The 11,431-nt window shown below is 40.1% G+C and overlaps 1 protein-coding gene across 1 annotated transcript; it reads left to right on the top strand.

The window, feature by feature from the left end:
* Positions 1–2,687: 2,687 nt before the first annotated feature.
* Positions 2,688–6,202, top strand: LOC5515273 (allograft inflammatory factor 1). The gene is made up of 7 exons (XM_048731723.1): positions 2,688–2,833; positions 3,382–3,443; positions 3,662–3,737; positions 3,959–4,000; positions 4,071–4,169; positions 5,248–5,311; positions 5,696–6,202. Exons 1-7 carry the CDS (start codon positions 2,812–2,814, stop codon positions 5,778–5,780), a joined length of 450 nt encoding a protein of 149 aa, XP_048587680.1. The 5' UTR covers positions 2,688–2,811; the 3' UTR covers positions 5,781–6,202.
* Positions 6,203–11,431: the final 5,229 nt, after the last annotated feature.

The raw sequence follows: 11,431 nt of genomic DNA, 5'->3' as shown, positions 1-11,431 counted from the left end.
GTCTTAGGGCATCTTCTAGAATGAGGGTATTGAATAAAAATACATGGGGAGTTTTTACAGGCACCGCAGAGTGGGAGGGACTGGTAGGGCTGATCTCGATATTGAGGGGGGGGGGAGGGGGGAAACAATATAGAAATATAGAAAATATTTGGGGTGAAAGCAAAATATGTTTCGGGGGAGGGGGGAGTGCATAAACTCCGTAGTGCTATGGCCCTGACCTTTTGCGGTTAAAAATACAATACTTGGGAGGCCTGTGGTCTTACAGCAAAGAGAGGAATATTTTGGCGGGAAAGCTATGAAGCATTAGACGAAACGCGCACGCCAAGTTTTGTCATTATAACCGCGAAAGATCTATTAGAGTAGAGCCTCGACTTGATGCTTTTGAGCAACGTCTACAGTTTTAACCTTCAAATGTGAAAACAAAAATAGGTTAGGGGTAAAAAAATCGTTATATTTGTCATATATTTTACATTTTGGGAATCACGGGTGGCCCATTGTGTTAGCGTATCAGCTTAGGGGCCTCTCACCTCGTTGTTGAAACGGGTTCGATTCCCGGTCGAGACATGGATAGTATCTTTCCCTTTCTCGGCCCTGAATTTGACTTGTTAAACGTATGTGAGTTTACTAGAAGCTTGTGTTCCTCAGTCCTAGGATGGGCTTTTTTAAATGAGTATTAGGATTTTAAATGTAAGAGCGTCAAATATAAAGGATGCTCTAAAACACATTATTTTTTTTTTCGGTGGCAAAAATCGTTTCCAGTGCTGCCCAGCTACAATGAATCCCGAATTAGCAATACCTAAATAGCAGAGGAAACCAAAAGTTCCAAGCCACTCGACAGCGACCGCAGAATTAACATGGCAACAATAATATCATAATATTAGAACGATTTCACGTAACCGCTTTTTACATGCTAATGAGTAAACTAACATGTTAATGAGGCACACGCGCGGCACATGCGAAACATCTTAAAACAAGCATTGGCAGCTCCACAGCCATCAACATCTACCTCAAAGCCCATTTATGTCGGCACACGGTCGGAGATAGTGAGGCAACAAATGCGTTATGCGAATAAGCAGACGCCTGCACAAAGAAAAGTCGAGTACAAATTAACGACAGCATTCGCAGGATTCTCCTCTGAGAGCGAAAATGAATCGGAACCTAAATCCAATAAAAAAAGACGGGCAAGGGAAGCACAAGAAGCTCACACAGCTATGTGTTCAAAGGCCATGGAAACTCTGGTAAAGTGAACGATCTCATAAATAAGGTTGAAAAGCAGTTGGACAAGTAGTTCACACAAGTTAGGAACTCTGACTCTCTCAATTGTTTTGTTTGCGTAAATTTCTATGGACGGGAAAAAAAATTGCCTAGAATTGACTACAACCACTTTTTTACGGTTGATCCAATTTGATGTATCACCGCTTCAACATTTTCACCGGGTTGTGAAATGTTTGAGAATAAAAGAGAACAAATGAAATATTTGTTTTTTGTCAATACTCTAACAAGGGTGAACCTACCGCGCGTGTGTTAGTTTTCTCATTAGCATGTTAAAAGCGTTTATGTGAAATCGTTCTATTATAAATATAATACATACGTGGACTAATTAATTTTGTGAAATCTATAAATACATTTCAAAATTGTCCAACGCAACTCCTTACGGTACTATTTGTATATAAAAGGACTAAAAAGACAAGGTGCTTCCATAAAGCGCAATAAATATCTCACCCAAAGGCTTTTTGTGTACTCACTCAATTTTCGCGCATAAATCCTATTTTTTATATTAAAGTGACGCGAAAATAAAGTGTTACAAGGTATTTAATCCTAATGACGAGTAAGAAATGTTCTACTGCACGTTTTAAAAGTCCATCAGAGCTCTGACACCCGAAAAAAATAACTGCACGTGTGAAACTTTCCGTTACGATTCAGATTTCCGCCTAAGCGTAAGTGTGGAATTATTTTTCGGCAGGAACTTTCAGAACTCTGTGTTTTCTTTTGAAAACGGGCTGCGGAACAGATCCGTTTTGTGCCCTTGTTTTCTCGGTCTATCAGCTAAATATATAAGTTATAAAATTTCAGAGGATCTTGTGGTAGTTAACTATCTTTTTCAGTTTTGGAAATGCATTATAAAAAGACTAAAAGAGAATAGGCGACTTGCAATAAGAAATCACGTCTGACATGATAGTCATACTCTCGTCAAAATGAATACAGAAATGGCTGCGCCGTTACACCAGAGAGCGACGTAAAAATAAAATCTTTAATGAAATAATCACTTTATGGCTGATTCGTAAGCTGATTATTGAGCGCTGGAATTTGTTGAATTTGCTGTTGTTATTTTGATGCCAAAAGCCCAAACGCGCGCTAGTCTGGCCCCTTTAAAAGTGACGTGAATTCTTAAGGCAAGTTGCCTAAGCAAAATAACAAAAAAATTATAAATAGCACTAGGGGTTATTAGGGGCTCTTTTTGACTCTTTTGCCTCCGCGCCCCCACCCCTCCCCAATGCATTCTGTGTCTTGTTTTTTGGCGGGTTTTTCGACCCCTCATTTTTATTTCCTACTACGAAGAATTACGTGCCAAAAGCCAATATTACAAATAGCCGCTTTTCCCGAAGTACTTTCGAAAGATACCGAATGCGAAAATTGCATTTTTGAGCTAGTTCATGATTCTAACCAATCAGATAATCTCTTTTTCCGGAACGCTGATGCTTTGTATTCAAGATGACAATTATCAGACTCAGACGGAATTTAAAGTAATAGAGGACTTAACGGGGGAAGATCATTTGTTGCATTTGGCGGAGTTACAACACAACAGCTACCATGGAAAAGCTGGATCACCAAGGTAATTATACCCTAGAGAAGAGCAGAACAGGCGGGCTTTGGCTCCGTAAGTTCCTTCTGCTTACATTTTCTGCCTTGTTAATCTTGTTATGTAAAAATGAATGGTATGTTAACTAACATTATAGTTCCAGCTCAAACGTTTCACCGCTTTAAACGTATAAGGATCTAAGCCCCTACACATCCTTTCTCCCAAAGCGCCTAAGGGTCGACTGTCTGCCGAATTTGAATGGTCTACAGGACCTGATATGCCTGAGTCAACGAACGAATTTTTATTGTTGGATGCTGCATTAAAACGACAAACGTTCGACTTTTATTGAAACATTTTTTATGTGTAACATAGCATTGTAATCATGTAGCCATTCCCTTTTTTTAAAAAAAACGAACATCGTATTAACCACTGTACAACTAATATTCTAAAGACAAAATAATATTTTCTCTTATTTTATTCGTAATCATAAAACATAACTATTGTCAACTAGATTCCGCAAATCCGCCCGCAAAACCCTCGCACAATATGCTGAATTCATTATTTTTTTCCCATTTTGTCAGGTGGAAAATTATTTGGAGAAAAGAAGAAAAAAGAAGAGAAGAGATTGGATGAGATAAATCAGGTAGACAAAGTTAATATCTGCTACTAAAAAATTGCAATCATCAATAGTTTTTATAATAAGGCATAAGTTCTGTTTGCGCGGGCGTTACCTGCGTAATGCAATGCAATGTTTTTTACTTGAAGACCAGTAAGATTTAAACTATTTTATATATAAACCTATGTGCTCAAGTATTGGTCACGCCCCAGCATTCTATCACTACTACTATAATTTTTTTTCAGAAATTCTTAGATTGTGGGGACTACGATGACGAAGAGGAATTCCCAAACCTGAAGGAAAGACTGAAGTCTTATAAAAGTAAGCGATGCTAAAGACAGGCGCGTACACAGCGGGGTGCGCTGGGTGCGGGCGCCCCCCATTGGCGGCCAAGACGTGGGTCGTTTCTTTTTAAGAAATCTTCAAATACTATGCTTTTTTCATATGACTTCTCATTTTTTTGCGTAAGAATTGCAGCTATGCATCACGTGACGCATCACGTTTCTCTCTCTTAACCATTTAATTACTCTCTATATTTTTAGAGCAGTTTATGGAGTATGATACTGACTGCTCTGGCGAAATTGGTAAGAGGCTTTGGTCACTTTTTATGTATCAAATCAGCTCTTGAATAAGCTGTCCTCTGCCCCTTTTTAGATATCGTAAAACTTAAGCTGGTGATGGAAAAACTTGGTCAGGCTAAGACTCACCTCGAGTTAAAGAAGATGATAGCGGAAATAGATACCACAGATTCTGGTATGTCTACTACTTTGCTACTACCAGGAGGATGCGCCTAAATTTAAACAAAAAAAAGAGAAATGGTAAAATTAATTTCTAACAGTATCAGCCCACCCCCTGCAATAGCCTATTTCTCACGGGATCAGTTATGGAGGGCGTAGAGAGCTTTAAGATCTTAGGCGTTAAGACTTAACTTGGAACACTCATATTGATCATATGGTTAAGAAGGCAAATAAGCGCCTATAAGCACTCAGGCTCCTTAGGAGATCAGCACCCAATAAGGATCTGGTCCGTATTTACATCTCGCTAATAAGGTCAGTCTTAGAATACGCCTGACCGTATGGTCAGCCCTGCCGGAATATCTTGAATATGTTATTGAGGGTGTACAGCGTAGAGCCCTTCGCATCATATTCCCTGGCTAGAGTTATCAGATTGCTCTAAAAGAGCTAACATTATAGCAGGAATGGCTGCAAAACCGGTATACCACTGCTTTCTACTAAGTGCAAATATTATAGAATAAGGTCGTATCTTCTCTCTTTGACTGCCCCCCCCCCTCACCAAAAAGTGAGTCATATCACAAAATACTATGCTTTTTCTATATGACTGCCGCCCCCAGCCCCCCCCCCCTACCTTCCCCACCACCGCCCCCCAGCCAATCCTGTGTTCGCGCCTGGGAGATTGACTTGTACCAGTGTAATTTTATCTTAAGTTCATGGAGCCCGCTTCGGCTAGCGCGTCAGAGCCTGTTCAAGGGCTAATAGCTCAGATAACGCAACTTAACCGAGTTATAACTGCAAGACTCTACAAGAATAGGTAAAAATGTAAATGGTTTCCCCCACAGGGTTTTTTATTTGCCATTTGTAGCCTGCTTGCAAGCGGTTCTCGGTGTTATTATTGCGGAAAACTCTCTCCGTTCGGCGATCGGGCGCCACCTTGTATTTTGCCCGTTTTTGCGCTCGCCCCTAGGAACCACTAGGCTTAAATACAAGATGGCGCCCGATCACCGAACGGAGAGAGTTTTCCGCAATAATAACACCGAGAACCGCCTGCAAGCAGGCTCTGCCAATTAAATTTGGCGTTATTGTAAAAATGACAGGTACTATATTCTACAACGAATTTGTCACGATGATGCTGGGCAAGAGTAACGCAATTCTCAAGATGTAAGTACACAATGAGGGTCTATGCCTTGGATAAATGGATTGATACTCCTCTAAAATGTAGGACTTGTATATTGAGGCTATCTATTATACATTTATCATGCCAGTTGGTCTTTTAATAGTTTAAGAGAGAGAGAGAGAGAGAGAGAGAGAGAGAGAGAGAGAGAGAGAGAGAGAGAGAGAGAGAGAGAGAGAGAGAGAGAGAGAGAGAGAGAGAGAGAGAGAGAGAGAGAGAGAGAGAGAGAGATAGAGAGAGAGATTTTCTAAAGTATTTTAGTGGAGTTGGGGCCGCTAGAAAGTAATATCTTTTCATGGAGACACCATGCTATGATTCTTATACATCTGCACTCACAAGTCACAAGAATTTGAATTTCCCTTTTTTTATAGAATCCTTATGTTTGAGGAGATGAAGAAAGAACAGCCAAAGCCCACAGGATACCCGCCAAAGCGTGATCTTTCCAGCCTTCCTTGAAGAACACCACAGGAATCCTGTAGTCTCCATTGAAGCCACCCGCATTAGACACGCGGGAGGATTGGAGGGTTTTCGCGACTGACAAACGCGGAGGGCTGCAAAGGATACTGCAGGATTTCTGAGCTTTTCTATTTTGCTCGAAATATTCTGCATAGATTCTGCGTAGATAGTTATTTGGGCTACATCTAAATCTAAGTGTACTACACCCTCAATTGAATATAAATTGGTTAGGGTATTTTAAAAATGGGGAGTGAACTCGGAATAAATGCGTGCGAGAATAGCATGTGCGTGAAAATTACTAACACGAAAAACTTCCATTTTTTACAGAGTAATAAGGTTAACAAAAGGATGAGAGAAATAATATAAAGACTGTCTTCCTTCACGAACATGAACAATTGTATTAAAAAAATGAAACATGATAATTTTATCGACGTACCTATTTAGCGCTCAGCGGCTATTAGGCAACCCCCCATTAGATCCACATCTACGCAAATTTTGATTTAAAAGGTGCTCAAGTAAGCGCTAGCCTGACTTACAAGACGCTTGCAGAAAGTGAAGTGAACGATCTCCGTGTGATATGGCCAAGTAAGCGCCGCCTCGACCAGCAACAATGTAGGAATGGCCAGTTGTCATTTATTGCAAATTTGTGACAATTTCATCTGAAAAAGTTCCGACTCAACAGTTTCTTTTTCATAGAAAATAACAAGAGACCATAAAGTCACAACTTTAGGTGCTTCAGGTATTTTCCCATGCCATGTAGGTCAAAGTAAAGATAAAAGAAACACGTTTTCGTCACCACATCTGCCACTTAACTGTTAATACAGATCTAATAAAGTTATAACAACATTGTCAGAACATAGTATGTTTTGAAATTCAGCAAAGTAAAAAAACACTTATCAAAATGAACCGTGAGAAATTGTGCAGCCGATAGAATCATGAGAACATCCGGTGTTTCATAAGCTAATGATACTAGGGTATGTATAAATTGATATGCAGGGGTGGGGGCTGCTTTTGTGAGTGTTTTCTCTTTAAAATTGCTATGATTTTTTCTATAAACTAGCCCCCTCCCCCCCCTTCAAAAAATGTTGCTACCACTCTAAGTGTCTCACCCCCTCCCCTTCCCAACAATGGTGCTCTGCGGTCTGTGAGACATATTAAAGTGATTTGCCAATAAGTGGAGCTGCCCAGTTGCCTGTAATAGCTGTTGGGCGCTGTTTGAGAGAGCTATGAAGTAATGGCTGCGAGACGCGTTCTGGAGGCGGTGTTAGTCGTCCTCCCACTGTTGCTTTGTGAATGCAGAATTCAAGCACAGTCCGGTACGTTTGACACTCGGATTCGATACATATATACACATATTATAATTTATTTAGACTATAAGAAATTGGATAAATGACAAATGGCTTACACTACTGGTTAGAGAATACAAGCCTTGTATCTGGTTATGGAATTCTTAGTGAGGCTATCATAGGCTTCCTGAGGCCCATGTAGTGAATTAACGCATTTTTAACACGAGTAAACATTGTAAGTCAAACTTGTGTTCACTTTTCCATTTGCTTATCGTGTATACAATACAATAGTAACAACCTTAAGAACGTAGAAGATCTCACTAATGGTGAAGCATACGGAAGTTAGCTTTTCAGAGGAAATTTGTGGTTAAATACGTTTTGTTCAAAAGTTATGTTTTACAAATACATTTAAGAAATTTAGTCATACAAGGACGTTCAGCCTGAATTAGATCATGCTCTTAATATGATTTAAATAGATTGGCCGCCTCTTCTGTAGGGTTATCCAGAAATTATGTTTAAGCTGTGTAGAGGCGCAAAGGAGACGCCTCTAGAAGGTTGATATCTCCTTAGATCTGTAATTATTTTCTAGAAAGATGGTAAGCCTGCAGGTGCCAAATTGGATTCTTGTACACTTTCTAACATGTTCAGTCTTAAAGGGGGAGCGTCGTGGTACTGCGCATGTCTGGAGTCAGTGTTTATTGTAGGCTTTAAATTGTCTACAAACAGTTGAACTTTAAGCTTTCAATTGCCTTGTTAAAATTATATGCAACATTTTACTGAAAACCATGTATATTGACAGTTTGTGGCCATTTCATTTGAATTTATGTCTCCCACATGTATTCAATTCAAACGTTATTTTAATAAAATGATCATGAACAAATTGCTGACATGCTTTAATCGTTAGGTTCGTACGGTAGCTTAACGTTCAAGATGGCTCTCTATCGTTTACCAAAGCTACAGCCCATCATACGAGTCTCGCTAGTATCCAATCAGCATCGAGCTCGACGAGCCCCTGTACGTTGAGTACAGCGTGACGTCATCCACAGCGGACCTCGTGGTGTTTGCCGAGACGTGCCGTGCTACCACCACAGGCAACCCGAATTCTCTACCACAATACGACCTTACAAAAGAAGGGTTAGTATCAAGAGGGACTATTTTGATTAATTATCCTATGCAGAAATAAAAAGAATTTGTTAATGAAACGTTGAAACGGCTTGCTCACAGGCTTGACAGAAGCCGCCCTGGTATAGCCGAAAAATAGCATGGGTTGCCATTAAGGGTGCGGTTCACCTTCGCGACTGTGTCCCGCTAAAAATTAAATGCGCGCGTCAGTTTTTTTTGTAATAACAAAAAACTGCACATACTAAGATCGTAATATAATTGAGCATCTACCCATTGTTTTTTTTTTAATAAGAAAGTTTTTGTTTTGTAGTTAGGGGCCGAAATACGCAAAATCATACTGTTGTCTTAGGCGAAAATGTTGGTACCCTTGCTTTGCGCCTAGGTTAACGCAATACGTCTTATTTCCATCAACATATGTCAGTCTTCAAAAGGGGTTCTCATTTTTTCCATATCGTATTCCATTGAAGAGTTATTTTATTTCAAAGTTGCCGCATGCAAATTTCGGCTATTTCCGGCCTTTTGGCGAGAATAACTTTGATTAAAAAAACAATATAAAAAAGAGAACCCCTTTTGAAGCGAGGCTATTGACCTACATGTCTGCCAAATTATACGAAAATCGGACAAATTCTAGGGTACCAACATTTTAATAGTTTGTTGCTTTTTAGCGCATTTTAGTTTCGCTGTAATGCGCCTTCAAAGTTTTCGGGAGGGCTTAAGGGATTACGGCACTTCACACCTAATAGGAACTGGCGTCAGCCAATCACGACGGTAAGTGTCAATCTCAGAAAAAGAATAGACCCATAACAGAACAGACCTCACGCGGTCAGGTCAGTAGATCACAAACTTTTACGGAAAGAAAAGGGGCAAAGCAAAAAGAAAAACTCGTACGAGAAGAAATAAAGGCGATCCCGAAACTCTCTTCTCTTCCCACATGTAGACGCGCGGCTAGGTAACCCCGTGATCTACCTGCACTGCTTCCTCATGGTATGTCACACGAACGCCTCAGACTCACGCTGCCACAGAGGATGCGCTCAGCCAATGAGGGCGCGCCGTCACATCGAGGCGTGACTACAAGGCTGGAATGCGTGACAGCGTGACTGAAATGCGTGACCGAGTGAGACGTGATGCAATTGAAGGCTCCATGTTGTATGAGATCACACCGGGGCCGATAAAAAAGAAAACAGTGCAAAAAGATCAGGAAAAGACTCCAAATAAGGGCCAAGGTAACAAATTTTATTTTTGAACTCATTTGTTATTAAATAGTTTAGAATCATGCCGCATACAGCGCGAGCTTTCACCATTCCTAGGTGACGACATAATTGAAATATTGGCAAAGCAATAACCACAAAAATAACTACAACAATTACAATAAAGTTAAGGACAGTAAAGATTACTATCCTTTTAAAAGCGGCATTGTCAGCTGTTTACTTACGGTGAATTATATACAATCTTCGTTGATTAATAAATGAAAACGCGGAAAATGTTTGAAATTGTAAAAGGAGTGTGTTCATTAGAAGTTTCTTTGAGAATGGGACGGATAATTTTGAGCGGATGGCCTGTTAAATTGCGCCGATTCTAATAGATCTTTTTTTTTTTCTTTGTTTGTTGAGGTTTCCGTCGGCTCTTAAGTGTGACTTGTCTATTACAGTTGGCGCCAATCTGAATCCCGTCCTGGTGGGGGTAGGGGCGACATTCGGCGGGCTGTTCCTCGCTGTCTCAATCATTCTGATGGTCGTCCTTCGCCGGAAGAGAAGCCAACCGGAAGTGACTGTGCAGATGGGTCGCGTGACTGCCAACGAGCAGAGAGGCGTGACTGATGACAATGGCCTGTCCAAGTTAAGGTTACATACTTGATCGTCCCACCATTGATTTAAGCATGATTTTTGTACTCAATGAGGAGAAAAACCGATGATTTGATGCTCTTACAGGAAAAGTGTAGTATTAATTAAATATTGATTTATTTGAGGGTTTGTAGGATTTAGGCCTAAACACCTAGACAAAAAGACATTGAATCATTAACATATGGTACAGCTTTCGCTTAGTCTATTTGATTTTATGAGTATCAACAACTAAATAGACTTTTATGTCAGGGATGGATAGATGATGTATTTTTTTGTAGAATTTTTTTTTTGTCTGTCACATGAGAATTCAATTATGGAGCAAATAAAGATTACAATTCGAATATTTGATCGTTTGCTCGTTTTTTTTTGGGGGGGGGGGGGGGGCGTTTCTTATTGTTTCACTTTCTGTAATTCCAGTTAATGCTTACTTCGTGGAAATGTTTGTTAACGTGGAGATAATGTCTGTTTTTATTTCGAAAAGTATAGGGATGAATCTTAATTGTTGAAACAAAGACAAACTGGTGAAAAAGATATTATCTTCTCTGGGGGGGGGGGGGGGTGAATATGTTCGCGGATCGGCGGATTCAGCCTCGAAATGCTCACGGATTACGGATTTTGATTATTATTTCAGCGGATTGACGGATTTTGGAAATACGGCGGATCACGGATCTGTTGACAATTTGGGCACGGATTTCGGATTTTGACTGCTTTGACGGTCGAATTTCGGATTTTAAATGAATTTCAATCGATGCTATTGTTTATCTGTCAAACCATGCGGATCTAAAAATATCTGCGGATCCACGGGTTTGCCCCGAAAATGTTGCGGATCGGCGGATTTACATACACCTATTCACACCCCCCTTCTCTCCTTTTATGCGATTTCGATAACATGGCGCCTGGGCTCGACTAGTCTCTAAAACAGCCTGGAGTTGTTCGTGGTATGTACTCTTATAAACCACAATATTCGCATTCCCGTGGCCAAATCAAGGGACGGCTTAAGGTGGCGCGCCGAGGTTGTTTTGGCTAAACAGCTTTTACTAAGTTCCCTATATTAGACTCATTTTCGGCTCGATTCTCGTGAATTTTTCAGATTTTATTAATACATCTATGCTTTGTCAGATCCCGCAAGATTCACGCTTGTTTGAAATCAAATTATTTTTTTTCATGCAAGATAAATGGAAGAAATTTCTTTATATTAAAATAAAAATATCGAAATCTGCGCGATGATTTTTTTTCTAAATTCACAGTAACACCTAACAATACTCCAACTTGAAGCACACGAATTTTTGGCTTAAAACTGACCTGTCAAACTTCGCGATTGATGAATCTTTATTTTACGCCAAAATTGTCCTCGCAATCTTTGAAAAAATAAATGCACTCTTGCCTACAAAGATCCATCCCC

This window comes from Nematostella vectensis, chromosome 8 (genome assembly GCF_932526225.1).
Source record: "Nematostella vectensis chromosome 8, jaNemVect1.1, whole genome shotgun sequence".
NCBI lineage: Eukaryota > Metazoa > Cnidaria > Anthozoa > Actiniaria > Edwardsiidae > Nematostella > Nematostella vectensis.
Note: the sequence above shows the minus strand (reverse complement) of the source record. Positions and strands in the feature narration are given on the sequence as shown.